General features: G+C 31.2%; 1 protein-coding gene across 4 annotated transcripts; it reads left to right on the top strand.

Annotated features, from left to right (window-relative positions):
* LOC120120460 lies at positions 1 to 21,847 on the top strand. 4 transcript variants are annotated; one of them, XM_039140095.1, is made up of 6 exons: positions 1 to 12; positions 11,446 to 11,455; positions 20,744 to 21,154; positions 21,236 to 21,324; positions 21,438 to 21,514; positions 21,602 to 21,847. In XM_039140095.1, the coding sequence occupies exons 3-6, from the start codon at positions 20,954 to 20,956 to the stop codon at positions 21,631 to 21,633; spliced, it is 399 nt and encodes a 132-aa protein (XP_038996026.1). In that variant the 5' UTR covers positions 1 to 12; positions 11,446 to 11,455; positions 20,744 to 20,953; the 3' UTR covers positions 21,634 to 21,847. The 4 variants fall into 4 exon arrangements, with proteins under 4 accessions (XP_038996026.1, XP_038996023.1, XP_038996025.1 ...); XM_039140092.1 differs by having other exon boundaries at positions 21,236 to 21,361; positions 21,441 to 21,514; XM_039140094.1 differs by lacking the exons at positions 1 to 12; positions 11,446 to 11,455 and adding an exon at positions 20,382 to 20,696 and having other exon boundaries at positions 21,236 to 21,361; positions 21,441 to 21,514.
* The last annotated feature ends 683 nt before the right edge of the window (positions 21,848 to 22,530 follow it).

Genomic DNA, 22,530 nt, shown 5'->3' with positions numbered 1-22,530 from the left:
CTCATCAATAAGGTTTAATTGATCAAATCGAGCTTGGATACATTCAGTCTTCTCTAATTTTTCCTCCTTTAGGATACAAAATGATGGGATCTCAACTTCAATTAGTAAGACTGCTTCCATCCCATAGACTAAACAATAAGGTGTTGCCCCAGTGATGTTCGAACAATATTTCGATATATAAGGCAAAAGGTAGCTTCTCGTGCCTATCCTTGTAAGTTTCAGTGATCTTTATAATGATCATTTATTTGCTCCTTCAACTGCCTCATTCATCTTTGGGCAATATGTCACTGAGTTTGTATGATTGATCACAAAATTCAGTCATCTCATACATAGAAGTCTTTATAAAAAGAGATATCTCCAGGGGGAGGAATATTCAAGATTAACTTTCATTTACATGGAAACAATGTAATTAATGCATGATATATTTGTTTCAATCAATTACTTTTTTCTTCTTCTTTGAGTATGCCCCAATCATTCGAAATTATCTTCAATAAGTTGGTCCATGATGCCTCATCTCATCTCTTCTTGCAGGAAGATTCACGGATAACTGAAAGTTTGGTTCTTTTGAGGTCTTTTGGTTTATGATGGTTTTGTATTTGTAAGGAAAAATGTGTAACTTTTTGCAGTCATGTATATGTTGGAATGTAGTATCATCAATCAATTTTACCCGAAAAGGTAAACATCTAGAGTGAGTGTCTCAAAAACAGGTAGAGACATTTCTTCAGAGTCTCAGATAATTGTAATGTCAGAATTTGGTTTTGGTACGGGTCGAGTAATTGGCGTTGGATGAGATATGGAAGATATAATTTTACCATTTTCCAAAGATATATACCTCTTGATAAATTAAAAGAATATTTAATCTACTTGATATTCAAGAATCTCAAGAATAAAATTTGATTCTTTGCTCATAACCATAAAAGCAACACACATTTATTTATTGCACAAAAAGGTGGAGAAAGGAACAAAAAACAAGATCAAACAAGATGCTAAAAATGAAAGGTACTACAGTGGTAGATAACACTTCCACTTATTTATCTTATCATGCGTCATTATAATGTTAGGTGTGCAATTGGACCAGAGTTCTTATCCTCATTTGCTCCCCATTTCTTGATCATTTCTTGTGTCAAGACTCCCTTGTCAACAAGCGTCTCTATTTATTTCAACAATGGCCTACAATTGCCAGTAGAGTGCCCAGATACCCCCAAGTGGAAATTACAAACACTACCTTGATCATAGCTATGAGTAGAAGGGTTTGGTGTCACTTTCGTTGGTCTTGGTGTGATGTATTGACCTTTAATCAAATGAGGGTACAAGTCTGAAATAGAGGTTTGGAACACTTCCAAAGTATTTCTTGATCGCATGACTTTTTTTGGTCGATCTGAACAACTATTTACTCTTTTTCTTTTGCAGTTGCGGGGACTCTGGATGCGATACTCATTCACATTACCAACTTTAGCTCTCTGATCAATCGGACTCTTAGATGTGACTTTTGAGTTTTCTTCACTAATTACATTCTCAATTAAATCTCCACTTGTCACAAGATTCTTGAATTCCTTCGTCGGATTTGCCTGCATTAACTTGCAAAAAGGAGCGGGAATAGAATCCCGAAACATATGTGATATCTCTTCTTCTAACATGGGAGGTTGAACTTGTGCTGCCACCCCTCTCCATCTTAAGGCATATTCTTGAAATCTTTCATTGGCTTTCTTCTTTATTCTTCAAAGATTCATACATGTTGGAGCTAGGCCTTTAACATACCGATATTGTCCCAAAAATGCATCAGCTAAATCAATCCATCTCTTGATCTGTTCTTGTGTCAACTGATTATACCAGACTATTGTTGGGCCAACGAGGCTATCATGGAAAGAGTGAATTAACAGTTCATCAGAACTTAAATATCCTTCCATTTTTCTGCAAAACATTCTCAGGTGAATTAGGGGACAACTGGTGCCGTTATATTTCTCAAAATCAGGCATTTTGAATTCATGGGGAATAACCAAATCCGGAACCAAGATGAGCTCTCTTGCTTCTAGTTCTTTGTGGGAAGTATCAACACATTTCATATTTCTGATTGTTTCATCCATCCTCTTGAATCTTTCCTCATATTGTGAATAATGAACAAGGCTATTCTTTAGGTTCAATTGGGATTCCCCAGAGGGTTTTACCATTTTTGACTCTTCAGTCTGACAGCATGGTTGCTCTTTATCAATTATCTCTTCTTTATCAGATGCCACAAACTGAATAATTTGATTTGATCCATCTGGTACTGAATCTGATGCTTCTTTCCTTATATCCTGAGGTAACCCTGTCAATTGTTCTGACCATTGATCTTGTAGTCCCTCATAAGATTGCTCCATTGTTTTCATGATGATGGTAAAGTAATATGAATGAATGATCTTGGTTTTACTGTTACAAAACCTTTCATAGATTATTAACATGTTTTTATAATTAATGGATATAACAATACTAAAAAAATGTAATGTAAATGCGAAAATGCATAAATGCAAAAATAAGAATGCAAACTATGTAATGCAAAGATGTAAAAAGTAAGAATACAAAATGGAAATGCACAGATACAAAATGTAAATGCATGTATGAAAAGGTGTTACTCAAGAGTGATCATCTTAGAACATATTTCATTGAACACAAAAGTTTCGGTACATCAAACAAAACTTTTACATGTAAGGGACAACTTTTACTCCTAACTTCTCTATTTCCCTTAAAAGCCAAACTAACTTCCACTCATATTCAGGTGTGGAGTTAATTCTCTCGTGAAGCCAGCTATGTCCACCAGCTTATGAGCTACATTGTTTAATTGAGCAGCAGCTTCCTTCATGATATTGTCTTTTTCCTTCATCCTTTGTGTCAACTCTCGAAGTTGTAAACAATGTTGCTCATTTTTCCTTGTGAGAAAATCTTTGTGCTCAAGAAGTTCTCGTATAAGATCTCCATAATCATCTAAACATTTCTTCAATGTCTTGTTCTTGGCTCTAGTGGCTTTTAATTCAGTATCAATCCCATGCTGATGGATCTGATATGATGCTTCCATGTTGGTCATAGCACTATTCAACCTTTGATTTTCAACTTGACATATTTTCAATTCATTGATAGATGCATTGCGTCTTTCTTCTGCAACTCGTGAATTATGATAAAACTTCCTGGATCAACCTTCATATATGTTAAAGTTCTTTTTCAGTTTGGTAACCCTTGTTATCCATTCTTCTGGAGTGTTTCTCATGCCAGCATTTTGAAAGGCTTGACTGCCCTTCTGGAAATCTTCATGCATGGTTTCCATTTCTGTGCTCAATTCCTTGTTTTGATCCTTCAAATGAAGTATCTGAGTTTTAAATCTCAGCAAATCTTCTTTCTTCTGGACGGCCCTACTGATACTCTTACCTTTGAATACTTTTGGTATTAATTTAGCAGGATCTTCAGTTACCAAACTAAGTTGATCATTTATCATAAACTGCAAGATTCCCTGATTCAAAAGACTTTGGGCTCGGCGTTTGAAGGCAAGACAATTCTCAATGGTATGTCCTTGAGCGCCGGCATGATATTCACAATAAACATTGATATCATACCAATTCGGATACGGAGGTTGGAATGGTTTAATGTAGTACGAAGCCATTTCTCGCGCTTCAAGTAACTTCTCATATAACACTTTATATGATATGGAGATAGTATCAAGATGAGAACCACCTTTTGTCTTGGATTGAACCTGAGTTTTAGACGTCGGGAGCAGACTAAACTTCGATGATTTCAGATTACATGATTTCTTCTCATCTCTGGGAGCTTTTACAGTTATCACCATTTCTTTGGTATCTCCAGACGATTTGTAAATACGAATGATGATTGTCTGTAATTTCTCAAATTGGTTAGGATCAGAAGTCTCTTGTATTTCTGAGATTGCAGGGTTATGTTCATTGACCTCTTTTTCTTTCTGTGCAGGAATCTCTTTTTCTTTGGCCAAAACAGATACTCTACTCATCATTTTGGACATCTGCTCTCTTATTTCTCGTATCTCCTTTTGCTCTTCAATGGGCATACAATCTTTGGGTGTTTAGCTCTCCTTTATCTTCAGAGTTCCCTCAGGATGTCCTTCCTTGGCCGCATCATATTTTTTTGATCATAAAACTTTTTGTCCATTTACGATTTATTTCCAATTTGATGAACAGTCTTTCAAGTAAACACCTTTTGGTTATGCCATGATCATGCAATGCAAACAAAAGAAATCAATATAAACAAGTTAGAGCAAAATAACATGCATGGAAAATAAAGAAAAGAAAAAATAAAATGGTTAGTACCAACTAATGTAAAGAATTTATCTATCAAAGTATAAATCCTAACCTCATGCTTTCTAGTTCCATGCTTTGTTTGGAAAAAATTAACCTAACTGCATGATTTCTAGTTCGCATACATTTATTCAGGAAAAAGAAAAGAAATTAAAAAAAGCTAGAGCTTATTTCTCCTTTGTGTACACCTATGGACAGAGGTTCAGCATTGTCTTAGATCAGGTGAATTTCTAGGGTTTATTATATGTAGGGTTTCAGTTCTAAGAGTAAAGGTACTCGAACTGTCCTTGTCGGTGCCCCCTTGGGCTGCCAAACCCTCAATCCTAGTCCATTACAAACTTAAGCGGATCGAGTTCAATTCGAGGGGATACATTTCCCTATGCCTGACACGGAGAATAAATTCTCACGAAGAGATAGAGCATATGAACCCCGAAAGCTACTTGCTAGGTCTGACACGGAGAATAAATTCTCACGAAGACGTCGCTTTCACTCCCACTTAAAAGGGACAAGCTTGATTATAAAGCTTATTTTATGCAAATGCAAGTGATGTGTGTGAGGAGAAATATTCAACCCTCCGACATACAAATAATATGAAATTTAAATAAAATAAAATATTAATGAAATAATATACATATAAATATTATGAAAATAATAAGTAATGAAAATTTTAAAAGAAAAGAATTAAAAATTAAATAAATATGAATTTTTAATTTCTAATTGATAGAGACAATTTATAATTGATTTTAAAGTTTGACCGGTCCCCAGCGGAGTCGCCAAGCTGTCGTAACCGGTTTTTGCCAGGGCACGAAAATTTTACTCGGCGGGAAAAGTGATGTGAATAAATGATTTTTAAAATGTTTTTGGGAGTCGCCATCGGCCTTTTGAGTCAGGTAGGTCGAATACCTAAAAATTATCTTTTTAAAAAAGTTTTTAAGAAAACATCGGTTAAAAGATAAACTGATTTGCGTTTAACCAAAAATTCATTCTTTTTAGAAATAAAAAGGGATTCGTGGTCGGTTACATTTAGGGAAGGATTAGCACCCCTACAACGCCCAAAATTGGTACTTTATTAATTATAAATTGTCTCTATTGTTAGAAATTTAAGAATTCAAAGATATATTTAATTTATAATTCTGTTATTTCAAATTTATAATTTTAAGAAAATCTATTTATTTATATATATTTATAAATAAAATATTTATTTATTTAGAAATATCAGAAAATGACTTCTAGGTGTCTTAAGACAGCTATTGTCTTCGATATTAAAAAATAAATAAATGACTAAAACATTTTTTAAGATAATAAAAAAATTATTTTAATATAGTAAGATATTTATTTATTTAAAAATATCAGAAAAGGGCTTCTAGGTGCCTTAAGACAGCTCTTTTCTTCGATATAAAAAAATAAATAAATATTGTTATTTAAACAAATATATATATATATATATATATATATATATATATATATATATATATATATATATATATATATATATATATATATATGACTAAGATGAAAATAATAATAATAATAATAATAATGGAAGTAATAATTAAAAAATAATAATAATAATAAAATAATATTGCAAAACAACATATAAAATTAAATTAAAATATAAATAAATAGTGACTAAAATAAATAAAATTAAAAATACATATTTAAAATATAAAAAGCAATAAAGCTTGTAATGAAAAATAAATGAAGATATTAAAAATAATGACTAAATTAGAATATATTAAAATTAAATACCCTAACTCGTAATATTATGAAATATAATAATTAATAGTGTAATTTAACCTTAATTATTTATTCAGGGCTAAAATAAAATTTATAAAATTATGAGGTACTAAATGCTATATTTATCATAAAAATATATATATGAATAATGACTAAATTATAAATTAATTAAAATTATAAGGCCGATTTGAAATAACCAGGAATTGCTTTTAGTGACTAAATTGAATAATTACAGAACTATAAGGGTTGTGGAAAGGGTTTACCCTTTCTGAAATTAAACATATACCCCTCCCCAAAACGGCGTCGTTTGGAGAGGGGTATAAATCCCAAAATCCGGCTCCTAAGAGCCATTCTATCCTCATTTCTGGTTTTGATTCTCTCTCAACAGAGAGAGAAGCTCTTAATTTTTTTCGCCGGAAGAGAAAACCGGCCATCGTTGGCCACTGTTTCCGGTGTCTATCTCCACCGCCGACCACCGTGAACGGTGGCTGAAAATTACCAAACCCACCCCAAATCGAAACCCTTATTTTTCTATTCCCAAATCTAAGGTTTTTTTAGCATAAAACCTTACCAATCGTCCTAGATCTAGGATAGTTTCGTTCGACGCTTCGGTTCCCGGTGGTTCCACGGTGGTTTTGGAAATTCCTCGGTGGTAAGTTCCTTCCTCTTTGTTTTCTCTCTTTCTTTTATGTTGATGGTTGTTGTGGGTTCTTGTTTTCTGTCGATGTTCCTCGTTCTCCCTTGCTCTCTGTCCTTTTTTGTTGCTTTCTCTATTTTTTTCGTTTCTTGCTGTCTGTGTGTCTTGCCGGTCCTCCCTTTTTCTTTGCAGGTTCGGTGGTGATTTTTATAGGCCACCACGATGTCCTCCTTGGACCGGTTAAAGGGTGATAACCTCGGTGAGTCACCAAACTATGGTGGTGACTCACACTTAGGGCTTCAACGTGGGTGGTAGGAGTTGTGGCAGCAAAGCTTCTAGAGGCTTCGGCGAGGCGGCAGCGTCGTGGCATTGTCAGAGTGGAGCATCTGGCAGTGGAGGCGTGGAGGCAGCGACGTTTGGAAGATGGAGAGGCGGCTGGGGTCTTTTGGAAGCGGCGGTTGGGAGCTAGGGTTTGAAAACCCTAGCTGAAACCCTAAATGTTTAGGGTTTCTATCTGGTCTGGGCCGGTTCAGGTTGGGCCTGGGATTTGTAAGACGGGCCTGGATTGTTTGTATTTGGGCTCCCGGGATCTGGGCTTGTAATAATTATTTAATAATAATATAATATGTATAATATAATAATAATATTTAAAATAATAATAATAATAATTTAAGTAAAATGAAAAATTAGTGTTTACACATACTTATAAAATTTTAGGACAAATAAAATATTTTTCAATAAAAGTATAAATAAAATACGTTAAATATACAAAAATTTAAAATTTTCAGGAAAACAATCATCCCGTCCACACGTTTCAATCCATCCTTTCCTTTCTTAAGTTTTAGATAATGTATAAGCTGCCATGGAACAAGGAGATGAGCTTTTGTAGAAATGGTTTGGTTGTATCAACCATAATTTTGTTGATTACTAGCAGTATTGTAAAAAAATGGTAGGGTAAAAAATGACAGAAAATACGTAAGATTTTATATTATGGACAATAATATTATTAATAAAAAATATAAATAAAGTGTTTATAATTATATTTGAATCTGAAATTTTGGGGAGACAACAATTTTCATCCATGTCCTGTTAATAGTGTTGTTCGAATCTGGATCCTATATAAAAAAACTTCATTTTTTACCATTATATTCAATCAATGAGTTCAAAATTAAATTTATTTTAATTCTTACACTTATGAATTATATAGTTGAGAATCAACGTGAACATCAATTCTCTTTTTTGATGCAATTAGAAGCCACTAGTTTTATTAAAAATAAAAAATATCTAAAATTATAATGAAAAGCTTACAACCATAAACGTAAACTAAACATATAACAAGATATTTTCCTATCATTATTACATAATAAACTAACCATTTGAGATTATTCAAGGTACTCCGTAAAATGAAAAAGCTAAAAATTTTAAATAACTCAAACAAAAGACTAATACGAACAAATTTAATTACATCTACAAAAGAACGCTTTGGAAGAAGCTTGTACATTTTGGGAAGGGGTTTTGATTGATCGATCAAAAAGAAGAATATACTTCAATCGATATGCCCTTAGGCACGGCCATACATAACATAGAAATCACACTTGAAAGGGGTGGATAATTAGTTAGAGCAGCGGGTGCTATAGCGAAAATGATTGCAAAAGAGGGGAAATTGATCACATTAAAATTACTTTCTAAGGAGGTCTGTTTGATATCCAAACCACAACAAAAGATGAAATTAAAATAAAATATTTAAATCAAGAAAGTCAAACGCCTTCCATAATTCCCACTTGTAAGTGAATATATATACAATTGTACGTACTAAAAGCAGGAGGCGCCAAATGGACAGATCACTGGACAAATTGGACCCAAATGTATTAGCAACTATTATATAAATGTCTTATATATAATAACATACACAACAACGAACATGCATTGACAGCAAATGGAAGATTTGGAATAGTTGTATCGTTAGGGAAGTGCAAAGCTTTACTATCTTTAATATAATTAGATAAAGTTAGAGAAAAGGTATATTAATTACATACAGGGATGACTCAAGAGATGAGACAGAATTTTCATATAATTTATATATATATTTATTATTGATAATATCTTTTTTGTCCCTCAAATTTTATAAATTTTTACTTATAATATTTTATAAATTTATACCCATAAATTTATCTCCTTAACATAAAATTCAAGATCCTATTCTAACCGAAAGAAAAGAAACTATAATTTGTTTTAAGTTGCAACAACCATGTGATATTGATTCTGTAACAAATCATTTGCTTGACAGTTGGATCGAGTCATAAAACCATAAAAGCTACTTTATATTTTACAAGTAATAATAAACTTTTGGGTAAACTATATGTTTAGTACCTAAACTATTACTTTCGTTTTAGATTTAAGGGTCACTGTCGCCTTGTAGTAAGCTCAATTTATTAATTTCATTCCTATTGTTTTTTTTTTGCATCAGTTTAGTCCTCGAAGTTGTTTAGGATATTCGTCTTTTCCCTTGAAATCCGTTGACCGTTTTGACTAACATAATTGTGAGGCTTCTGCGTATGTTGATTAAGTGATTAAGTTAAAATATTTTATTAAACACAATGATTAGAACAAATTTACAAAAAAAATATTTTTTATTTGAGTGATATTCAGGAATTAGGTCAAATTTTTCGGGAATTTTTCTAACCGTTGTATTTAGTAAATATTTTATTATTTATTTATTTTAATATGTGTCACGTCATCATCAAGCCACGTTTGTAATATTGGCTGATTGGAAGTTACTGGTGTTGATAAACGTAAAAGACTAACGGACTGTTAGTCAAAACAGACTTCAATGGCTAGGATAAATACCCTAAACAACTTCGAGAGCTAAATTGATGTAAAATAATAATAAGGACGAAATTGATAAATTGGGCTTACTACAGGGGCAACAATGACCCTTAAACCTTTATTCTATTTTGATATCCACACTTTATTTTCTTTTAAAACATAAATAACGTTTGTTTTATGTTTCAATTTGGTACCCACCGACGTGATATTTTTTCAATGATGATGTGATATATCTTATGGTGACACATCAACATCACCATTAAGTTTTTAATGGTGAGATGTCAAAAAAAACCTAAACTAAATGTTAGGTATGATTTAAAAAAGATAAAGTTAGGGTACTAAAACATAACAAAAGTAATAGTTTAGGTACTAAATATGTAATTTATCCAAAACTATGGGGTTAATTACTATTTACTAGCATAATGTGTTTATGATGAAACCATAGTTGTATGAATGCGACTCGTTTAATCATCTATGATAAATTATATCATAAAAATATATAATCAAATGACAATTTAAATCTTATTTTTAGAAATAAATAATAGATTATAATTAAATATAATTTTATCGGTGATTTAAGAATTGAAAAGTAACTGCTAAAAATATTAAACTGAATAATGTATATCATAAAAAAATCGAGTTCTTTGATATTTATGAAATGCATATTCTATCTCAAATCCACTTTGTTATCTTGAATACCCTATCAATTCATGAACCATTGCCTGATAGGGTCCATTGGTTCAATAATGGAGTAACAGGATCATCCCTTGGTTTATATTATTAGATGGTTATATTTATAAAATATTTTGAATTAACGTAAATATGAGATTGATAGGATTTTTAAATATTAAAGTTTTATTAAATTATTTCGTAAACTACATGTTGATACTTAAATTATTACTTTTGTTTCATTTGGTACTCAAACTTTATTTTTTTCAAAACCATACTTGGTACCCAAACTTATTTGTTTCTTCCAAAATTATACTTGACGTTTAGTTTAGGTTTCAATTTGGTACCTCTCCACTAAAATCTAAAAAAATTACACGTCAGCAATTCTGTTAATTTTTTGACGGCGAGGTATCAAATTGAAACCAAAACTAAACGTTAAGTATGATTTGGAAAAAAAATAAAGTTTGGATACTAAAATGGAACAAAAGTAATAGTTTAGGTACTAAATGTGTAATTTACTCTAAATCAATTTAAATTATGATCTAATTGATGGAGTGTATAAGTTTTAGGGACTAAAATTATTATTATATAAGATTACGTCATCATTTTTATTAAATCAATTTTCAAAATTAACAAGAAGTAACTAAAACAGAAACAAAACATAATTTTAAATTTGATTTTGTCCAAAAATAATAATAATTAAATCCCTAAAACAAAAATACAATAATAAGCAAAGTATCAAATATCATCTAAACTTATAAGGGTCATCAAAAACTTGGGCTTCAACTGAACCCACCCCTCTAGCCGCCATAGATGAATCTAACACTACATCTTGAACTGATGGTGATTAAATCAGTATTTAAACATAGCATAATATAAAACCGAGACTAAACATTCGATTATCAAATCGGTTCTACATTTAAATATAACCAGACATTAACATAAAATCATATATATTCCGATCAACACGGGATAACATACGACATAGTAGTCATAAATTAATAGAACATATTTTTATGAGAAAGTGAAGTTTGTTCAAGATAGAAACGATGATCTAATGTCAATCAGGATTAAAATGATGCTCCATAACAATACATTATAAGCTTAATTAACCAAAAAAAACCTTCATTTTTTGAAGTACAAAATAGGAAGTATGCACCATCATTTCAAACCTACTTGTGAAATCTAAACAATTTGTTAATAGTAAATGGTTGTCCCTTGTTCCCATATGTAATGAGGTAAGGGGGAGGTAAGATAGTAGGCTGCCCCCAACATCAGGTTGAGAGCAACTTCCGTAGAAGACCTCCGAATTATGAAATGCCCTCCGTGGGATTCGATCCCACACGACCTCAAGGTTAAGAACCTTGTGCTCTACCAACTGAGCTGGATAGTCATAGAATAAAAAATTTCATTCACATGTATGGATGAGATGATTTCTCATTACGACATGAATATGAATGAAAGGAAGATATCATGTAGAAGTTAATTTGGGTGGTAAAAATCATTGGTGTACCAACACTAACTTAGGTAGCATATCTATTGTTGACACTCTTAGAGATTACGTGTTCTCAAGGTATTAATTGTCTAATATTTTTTTTTTAATAGTTTGAATGATTATAAAGTAGTATCTGTTCAAAATCTTTCTTAACTATTGATAACGCACATACCCTGCAAACGTAGCTGCTTAAACCCAGAATCTCTAGAGAGAACAACACTCCCTTTAACCACTAATACTGTAACACCCATTTCCCATATATGTTTTCGCAAACGAGTACAGGATATCACATAATACTTACAAATCAATTCTTTTTCGAAAACCAATAAAAATTGTTTCTTTCTAAAATCATTCAATTATTATCAAAGAATCATAAAATATTTTATTTTGATAGCATTAAAAATCATTTTCACTAAAATACTAAATAACAAACTATCATTCATAATTAGTAATAGTAAGTACCATTCATTGAAAACCAGATTTAATCATCTCGAGTCCCAAGTATCATAACCATGTAATATACATGCCAACTAGTATTATCAATATTCCAAAGATGTCATATTGGATATGGAGTAGATTTGATTCTTCAAAAAGTTGATGCTGGCCTAGCTCCTTACTCCGTATGTTTTCTTTTTTCCTACGCGTGAAAATCATTCCACACTAAGTATACACTTAGTGAGACATTTAGTTCTATCAATAAAATAATATAAATAAAATAAAAACAGTAATAAAACATATTAATAAAAATATCACATAAATATAAAATATAAAAAATCATATAAAAGATTGTCTATGATTCGAAGATCCATCATGAAACGCTTAAGTCAAATTAGAGTTCTTAATAAAACTTTACTTTCCTTTCAGGCCAAACAGAGTAATTCATTTTCATAACACTTCAAATAAGCCTTTTACTTTATTCATTTCATAGCCCAATGTAAATCAATGAGATTGCAAGGTAAGTGAGTCAAACGAGCATACACTTATAATGCATAAGGACTGTAGAACACAGTATCAATGTGCCACTAATATGGAATACATCACACCATCATCACATACATACATACACCATTTTCATATGTGTGCCATAAAATGTATTCCCTGTACTTTAACACCACCGTCACATTAAATGTCAGACTCGTGCTAAATACCAACGCACCACCGTCACATAGAAGTCAGACTCGGGCTCAATATCATATAATAGCACCACCGTCACACAGACGTCAAACTCGGCTCAATATCATATAATAGCACCACCGTCACACAGATGTCAGACTTGTGCTATAAATATAATGCATCTGCTAGTAGCACCACCGTCACATTCGTGACGTCAGACTCGTGATAAGTTTCATATAATGCTCTAACTCTATGACATACCAATTATACCTATAACTCTCAATGCATTTACAATGGACATTTTCATTGCTTCATATATCATTCACTTATCAAAATACTTTTCTAAAATTAACAAAATAAAGAAACACTTAACGGTATAAAGTACAATGGGCAGTTCATACCCGAAATCATTCAAAAGAATCATTTAATAAAATAATATGAAATATAAAATAAAACGATTTAAAAACAATTTCTTGTCAAATCATTCGAGGTTGACTCATTGCAAGTCTTCCTCACTAGAAATCCTACTATCAATATTCCTTTATTCTTGAACTTTTTCCTTGATTTTTATTCGCTTTGAACTTTCTTTTATCACGATCTACACAATCATTATTTACCCATATACAATTTCAAAGCATAGATTCATATCCTAATAACATAGGCACAACTTGATTATAAAATTCATAAAAATTCTACTGATACCTATTTGAATCTAAATTCGTTTCAAAACGTCCAAACTAACATAAACATTTAAAATATAACTTCAATCCTTCTAATACTCATATCAACTTATAATTCAACTAACCACTTCAAATTCCACCATTTAACTATTAAAATGAATTCTTTGAGAATTCATCTCAAAATTTCCAATTTATTCAAAATGATCCCTTGCCATTTAAATTCAAATCCAAACATCCAACAATAAACTCAAGCATTCTAATCACACATTTAAACATTACTCTTCAACTTCATGCTAATTTACATTTCAAACCCATATTTCCTCCTTTTTGCAATTTGATCCCTAAATGTGTATAAGCTTCCAATTTGATCCAAACAACTTTCTAAAGCTTGCAAAATCATCCATTCATCAATTCTAACCTTAAGGAAATTTTTACATATTTTCCCTTAATTTCTTCACTTGGCCTAATTTGAAAGGTCACCTAAGGCTTGACTTCTAACTTACTTCAAGCATGAATTCAACTTCCAAACATCACTTCCGTTCATTTACAATCAAGTCCATATCAATTTCAATTCAAACAACTAATTTCCTTTAAAACCCTAACTTGGCCGAATATATGTATATGAATTTCCAAATAGTTTCAATCATCATACAATCATGTAAATGATTTTCCAACATCAACTACACCATAATCAAGCCTTAATTCATCAAAACCTAACATCCCCTTCATCCATCAAATTCAAGAATTCAAGGTTCTAAGCATGGAAAACATGAACTAATGGTACCAAATGTTAGAGAAATTCATGGAGATCAACTTTGTATTTCATGTCAAATTCCTAAGAAATTAGCTTGAAAAAAATAAAAAAAATTACTTCCTTACCTTGGATGAAACTCACGACCAACTTAAGAAAGATGAAGAGAAATCTTGATTTTTCTTTTAAAAAAATTTAAGCCTAATTTGTCATCTTTTAATGATAAAATTAATTAAAATTTTATTTAATGCAAAATAACCATTTTGCCCTTGAAATTCTAGGCTCCATATTTTTCCACATTTCAAATTATTCATCTAATGGTAAAAAAAATAAGCCAATAAGTTAGTAGTTACCATCTTTGCCCCTGAATTTTCCAAAATTGCAATCTAGTCATTTTTCATCCAACGGTCCAAATTAAATATAGAAAACCAACTTAAATCCAATGATCCATATTAAATCATTCAAATTTAAACTATGGAAATGAAAATTTTAACCTTGCCTCATCATCCTTCAATTTTTTCAAAAATGTGATTCGATCCAATTATCCGAATTTTTCTCGAACTTTATCGCTTTATAACTTTTAATACAAAAGCCGTACAAAAATATGATTCCACATAAAATCCATTCATGGGGTAAACTATTCATTTATGGGACCGAATTACATAAATTTTTAAAATGACACTTTGGTCCCTAAACTTTTCCCAAGTTTATACTTTGACCACTTAACTTTCAAAATTTACATTTTGATCACAAGTCAAAAATTTGGGATATTATAGATACCACTTGATGGATTAAAGTTTATAATATTTTCTTTAGGTGAGTCATTTAGATGTTAATTTGGGTGGTAATATTTTTTAAGTGAACTAATTGGAGATGGATCCAAGAGGTAAAGAATAGATTAAAAACATTGAAAAACAAAATCATGTGTGCATAGGGATCGGGAAATAGTTGCTCCATGGTAAGTACATCACCAATAATGTGGCATGAATGATCAAAGAAGCATAAACCATTGCTTCCTTGTGTTATTGAAAATGTTATGCAAATAATTGATAGAAGTTTCACTCATAAAAACATAAAACTTTGGGGACTGAACAAAATAAAGGCATTTGAATCAAGAGAAGGGAAATGGGGACCAAATTCATTTCCTCATTATACCTAACATTGTACAAACTCCATGGGTGCCAACATATACTCCTTTTTTGGGTAAGTGAAAGGCCTTAATTTTAACTAAATGTTTGGATTCCAAGTTTCATATGGTACCTTCCATTTGTGTGTATATGCATCTACATAACTTGAGGTGAAAAACAAAGGTAAAAAAACTCAATATTTTTGTTTATGAAAAATGTGAATTGGCATTGAAATCACATAAGATGGTATGAAATTCGAATATTTGTCATTCCATTGGATGTCAATGGTACATAAGAAAACCACTGAAACTACAAAAGATTAGCTTAGGGTAAACTTTGTTGGATAGACCGCTATATGAAAACATTTATCACTCAACATATTTGCTTTTCATCACTAATAAAACCATTTATTTTTCTCACCAACTTACACTAAATTAAAAAAATACTATTCTTTTTCTTTTTATAAATCTGAGGTGAATACACAGTAATATATGTTTAAAAACTCTCGATCATTTGACAATGAACGCTCATATCTCTGCATACGTGAGCTTAACTCATGCAAATAAAATGTTCTTATATATACTGAATTGATTTAGTGATGAGCATCGCGTGACCTACTAGATCAATCACAATCACATATCTATTACTCAAGGATAAAAACCTTGACAATTGATTTTATCATCCCATTTAATTCTTCAATTATAATATTCAAATGAAAACATGATTAACAAAACTGATTTGGATTCTATGCTAATTTTCAATAAAACTAATTAGTTTATTGTGTATATAAAAATTATATGCAAGCAAGATTAAAACAATTAACAGTTATCATCGATTTAGTTGTAACTAATATTGAAATTCGTTATATTTCTTTCGAACCTGCTTTACAACTTGCACTTCAACTATTTCTCCTTCTATTAATAGTTTTTGAAGTCCCTCAAAACTTCTAGAGTTTCATATTTTTTTTGGACAACTATAACCCTTTGATATGATCTCTTGGCGTGATTGTTGATAAGCTCATGTGATTAATTAAATGTATTATTTGATAGTCATATATATTTTGCCTATCAACTTATAAATAACCATCATTATTTTAGGTTTAACACCAGCGCTAAAAATATTATATAGTTCACCATCATTATTTTTGGGTGTAAAGCATTAACATAACATATCATGCACAAGAAAGGGGAGATTATTGGAACTATCGTTGACGATGCTTCATCTTTATAAGTAAATGGTAATGACATTATTGACTAATACCATCATTCATGTGATGTACTTTAGTCTATGTATAGACATGTGTTTCGTCTTTATTTGACAAATCACATGTGTAAAAATTAAAAATGGTTTACTGTTAAAATGTGGATATCTCTCCTATACTTTTGAACTCGATACTTAGCTTACATGGTTTAATTTATTTTAGAGGTATACGTGTTAAGGCATATTGATTTGATTATATTTTTAGGTGATTATAATGTAGTGTTTGTTCACAATCTTTCTAAATTACTGACAATGCATATACACCTTATAGACGTAGCTACTCAAACATAAGATATCTAAAAAGAACAATACTCCCTTTAACTATTAAAACCATTTAATAAGTTTATATTGATTTATTGATTTAATTAGGAGATTATATATAAAAAAAACCTTTCCCTGTAAGAATATCCCCATCTAATTTAAAATGTATTGTTACTTTATTAATAATTTTTTAAATTTTTTTCCACAAAAGAATCTTTGAATATGGACTTAAGTTTTATACTCAACTTATAAAATATCATCCGTTTTAATTAAAAAATCTTATAATTTTATTTCGTAAAAATACACATGTTTTTACACGTAACAATAAATTCTCAAAATTTTGTATGGGGTTAGAAGTTACGATTATGGATACTCTTAAATTTATTTTCAATCAACTTACCTTAGTTATTAAATGAATCGTTGTTGTTCTTAGAGGTCATAGTTCGAGCACCAATAACAAACGTGATTGAACGTTCATTGTCAAATGGTTGAGAGTATTTAAAACATATATTACTTTGTAATTATCTTTAATTTAATAAAAAAATCACGTATAATATCTTCGTTTTTAATTTCTTCAAAAGATATATATAATAATAAAAATAAAATTAGAAGAAATAAAAAGAAAACCTAAACTTCCAATTGTAAGGGATAAGTAATTTACTTAATTATTTATAAATAATTTGTTTTATTTCATTAGGATTTTTTTAAATCGCTCCTCTATGGTTTATTATCTGTTTACTGAAATTTTCGCACTACTTAAAGGTTTTTAGAATTACATATCTTCTAACCTGCTTTGATTATTTGATGTGACCATTAATAAACTCACGTGATAAGTTAAATTTATTATTTAATAGTTATATATGTTCGTCTGGTCAACATATAAATAGTCATTATCATCTTAGGTATAACACTAACACTAAGAGGTTATATATAAGTCATCATGCAATGTTCTTGAAAAAACAATTTTCCCCTCTCTCACACAATCTCTCTTAGACTTAATTTCTCTACCATTCATCATCACCTTTAACCTATATTACCAACGATCGTGACTCTCCACCTAAACTATAAAGAATGAACCGCATAATCGTTACGATCTCATTTTTACCATCAACAAGTATCATTTTATTAAAAAACTGAAATAATTCAACAATTATTTTATTCACAATTTACTTAAATTGTGTAAACAAATTCACGTGGCAAGCATAAAAGTAGAGTCCAAAAATATTATTTAAAAGGTTAAAGAATCAGGTAATTTTCTCCCATTTTATAATGTAAAACTAGGCAAGAAAGAACCAACATGGCAAAAAACTACAAGCCTTGGAACCAACAATTTTATAAATCGAAGGTGAAGAGAGCAATTTAGGTTGAAGTTCGTGTACATGTGCAAACATGTGTGTGCTATCTAGAAACTCTAGATTTTAACCAAAAGGTTAAGAAAGGTATATATAGAAGCTCGTGTTTGTACATAAACACACATGTGCTTACACGTGTGCACGACTTCTTAGAAATTCAAATGAAAAAAAGTGCACGAACTGTGGATGCATAAGCATTTACACAATAACAATATTTTCGAATTTAAATGTTATTATGAATTATTCAACATATCAATAAGTTTATATTAATTTCAACGTTGAAACAAATATATCAATGACTTCATTAGTTAAAGAATTTATTGTTATCCTTTAAAATTTCAGGTTCGAGAATTGCATATGTAGATGTATAAATGTTCATTATCAAAATATTGAGAGTATTTAAATATATACTACCTTATATTCACCTTAGATTTATATAAAAAAAAAGTTTAAACGAAAATGTGTTTTAATTCTAAAATTAGTAGAGTTATAGATTAATTTATGATAAAATTTAAATCCAAAAAATGCATACCTCAATTCTAACAATAAAAAAAATCTCAACTCCCTAGTCTCCCAACTTGTGCAGCCTCGAGGGTTGCCTAGATTTCAAATTGAATTGAGTTTCTTTTCACTCGTATCTTGGTTATTAAAGTTTAAAAATTTTCAATTTATTTATTAAACTTTCAATTTACTCTTATTTTGGTCACTGCGATGTTAAATACTTAACGACATTCCGACTAAATATTTTTCTTTTAAAATTATGAAATGGCCTAAGACTTTCCTATTTTTTGTGAAAAAAAACCCTCCAAGTGTCGAATTGCCTTTGATTTCTCGATGAAGCATATTCTTCCAAATCCTAACAGTGGAGAGGTGGAGAAGGAGGAAGCGATTTGTAACATTGATTCCACGATGATCAGATAATGGTATATATTATGATTTGAGGTTTCATGAGTTTAGGATTTAAAGTTGAATTTATGAGTTTTAAAGTGGTTTAGATAAAACCTAAACTGATAGAGTGGTGAGAGACAGCGAGGTGAGTTCGTCAATATTTTGAGTGGTCGAAGAAAATGATGAAGAATGATAATTACAGTGTCGACGTGACACAAGGATAGAACTGTAAAACTTTTATCTTTGGAAGAAAAAGATAAATTAAAAAAAAAAGAAAAGGAAAAATGATGCAGATGCCACATAGATTTCATGTCAATAAAAAATAGTCCACATCAACACTAGTGGTTGTCATGTCATCATTTCATTTATGATTTAATATACGAGTGATTAAAATAGGAATAAATAGAAAGTTTAATTATTCAATAGAAAATTTTAAACCTTTAGTGACTGAAATAGGAATGAAAAGAAAATTGAGTGGTAAAATTTGTAATTTACCCTAATTGTATTTGACGGATAGTGTTTTGTTTTACACCTTTGACATGTCGTGAACTCATAAATGACATTTTATTAACGACAACAACAGATAAAGGTTGGTCCGTGAATATAAAGCACTACTTTAAAACAATTTATTGACCAACACATGCCTTTGAAAAATAGCACTTACCAACCAACAATGTATCACAAAAATTGCTTAAATAGTTAATCAATCGGGTGAATCCAATCATTAAAAAGAGTATTATTTTCTCTTATGATTCTGAACTCGAATAAGAGCTCATTGTTCGTATTTTAGAGTTGCTAGGTTGGCTTGTTTGATTTGACATAATGGTGCTTGTGTGGTCTGTTCGGTTGAGTTTAGCTCCCTAGAGCAGTTGTGAATTTTCTTTCCCTTAGCTGTAAGTATTCTTTTACTTCATTTAGAATTGGTGAGATTTTTAACGAGGCTTGCAGTCCAGGTAATGGTTATTTTAATAAAATTCTCTTTCTGAAAAAAACTATGTTTACATATGTTAATAGTTAAAAAAAACTGTTTACATATGTTAATAATTAAGAAATAATTATAAACATATACTATATTATAATCTCACCGTATTATTGAAAAATTATCTAAATAGCTATTAATTCGGATAAACATTTGCTTAAGAAAACGTAACCCCAAAACAATCATGTCAAGGCCATTGTTGTCATCTCACCAAGACCAAGAAAGTGAGGGAATGGGATTAGATTATATAGAAAGAGATGAGAGTATATTAATGGTTGAAGGGGATGGCTGTGAAAATGGATGTGTGCCCAGTTTTCATTAGAGCGTACATACACTGCCTTGCTGTCTAGCATGTGAAGGCCCTTTCTCTCTTTCTTTTTTACTTGCATGCACCCACCCCAACTGGCACTTTTGATTCATTCACATCAATGGCTGAATGGGGAGGATGCAGACAAAACTAGTCTGGGATTTGAGTCTTCATTCTCTTAATTGCTCTTTGGTTTTTTTCACTCCCACACCCTTATATAGGGCACACATATAACCTCACCCTCTCTGAGTTACACTTACCACCCTCTTTTGAGTTTTCTTCTTTTTTTCAGCCTTTACCTCTTCATTAAAAGGAGCCATTGGTTGAGGGAAACAGCATTGAGTTCTTTTGTTGTGATTAGCAACATAGAAGAAGAAAGAAGAAAAAAATGAATGTTTTGTCCTCTGAGTGCAGTAGCGGGTGTGAATCTGGTTGGACTAGTTACTTAGAGCAGTCCTTTTGTTCTGATGATGTTTCCATTGATAAAAGAGTGGTTTTTGTGGTGAATATAGGAAGGGTCATAAGGGTAAAGAAGAGGCTGTTGTTGTTGTTGATGATGATGAAGAAGAAGACCTTTCCATGGTTTCTGATGCATCTTCTGGGCCTCCACATTTCTATGAAGATGATGGTTATTTCAATGATGATGATCATCATCACTACACTGCGCCTAAAGTTGCTACATTGAATAAAAATGGTGGTAAAAGACATAGGAACAAGGAACAACAACTGCCTTCTTTACATGATGATACTGCCAGCTCTCCTCTCATCAATTTCTCCAAGGTAATATATCACTGATCTTCTCTATATCAGTCTCTTATCAGTAATGGTGTTTGACCACGTGTTTCTTGACAAATTTTCCAGAACAATTTTTCTCACACCAATAATACTCAAGCTTCAATGGAGGAAAGTGCCTTCCATTATCCGCAGGGGTTCTCTGCAACACACGCCTTCCATTATCCCCAGGGGTTCTCTGCAACACACTTTCAGGTATTTGAAGAACCATTAACTTATATTTTCTAGTTTTTTTTTCCATTAGAGCTTGTTGATAACCATTGAATTATTGCAGGGAGGGCCCGCATTCCAAGACCACTTTGGATTTTTGCAGCCTTCTCCATCCGGAAACCACCTACAAGAGCACCAGTTAAGTGATTTCCTATTGGTTTGGTACTCTTTTGGCTTCATCTTCCTTTTGAACTATCGACTCATTTGAAGTTTCAACATTGACAGGTGGTTTTAATGGAATTAGAGAGATGGGATAAAGGTGGTTTATGTTTCTGAATATCAACCTGCTCTTGCTAGTTGCTACAATGGAGTTTGACTCTTAAGAAGAAATGGAAGAAAGGGTTGTCAATGGATGGAAAGATTCAGATCTCAAAAGGGGATGATCATGATCTTGTTCCTTTCATTTTTCACTTCATGTTCAAAAGCCATGCTTAAGAGCAAAACATGGAAATAAAATTTCTTGTTTTTTTTTATCAAGACTTGATTTTCCAGCCCAGGAAGAACAAAATTATAAGCTTAGTCTTTGTTTCTTGAATGGAGCACCATGCTCTCTTTATACCTCAACTTGCACACCACTTCATCACTTAAGTTTAACTAAATACAAAATACTCCAATATGAAGGAAATTATCCACAATGAAAGTTTAAATCCTCGCTTTCAAAACCCATTTAATGAAATAGTGAAAAAGAAATGTTGTTCAAGTTTTAGGTTCGACCAACTATGTTTACAAGATGTGTGTACGTTATCATTAATTAAAAATATTTTGAAAAAGACATATTTGCAACGTAATAAATTAAGTTTAAGCTTGATTATGCCTCCTAATCTTTTGACATTCCTATCAAACCTGTCTCCATCACCTCTTTTGTCAAAATCCCATGCTTGTTTTGTAATAAATTACTTATCCACAACTTCAAAGCCAAAAAGGATAAGAGATAAAAACAAACCCCCCTCAGCTGTGTGCATGCAGCATGCATGTGAGGCATAGGTAGATAATTAATAGAGATGTTAGTTTACTCTTTGAGTCTCCTTGTTTGGTATAAATTTGAACCTAAAAACCGACACACCATCAATTAACTTGAATGCCAAGGACAAAATTTATTGTGCAAGTGAACTTAGCCTTTGTCATTTCTTTTAATGTTGTTGTTTAATAACTAA

This window comes from Hibiscus syriacus, unplaced genomic scaffold (assembly GCF_006381635.1).
Source record: "Hibiscus syriacus cultivar Baekdansim isolate YM2019G1 unplaced genomic scaffold, ASM638163v2 tig00110339_pilon, whole genome shotgun sequence".
In the NCBI taxonomy this organism is placed as follows: domain Eukaryota; kingdom Viridiplantae; phylum Streptophyta; class Magnoliopsida; order Malvales; family Malvaceae; genus Hibiscus; species Hibiscus syriacus.
The sequence above is the reverse complement of the archived record's forward strand: the minus strand, read 5'-3'. Positions and strand labels throughout refer to the sequence as shown.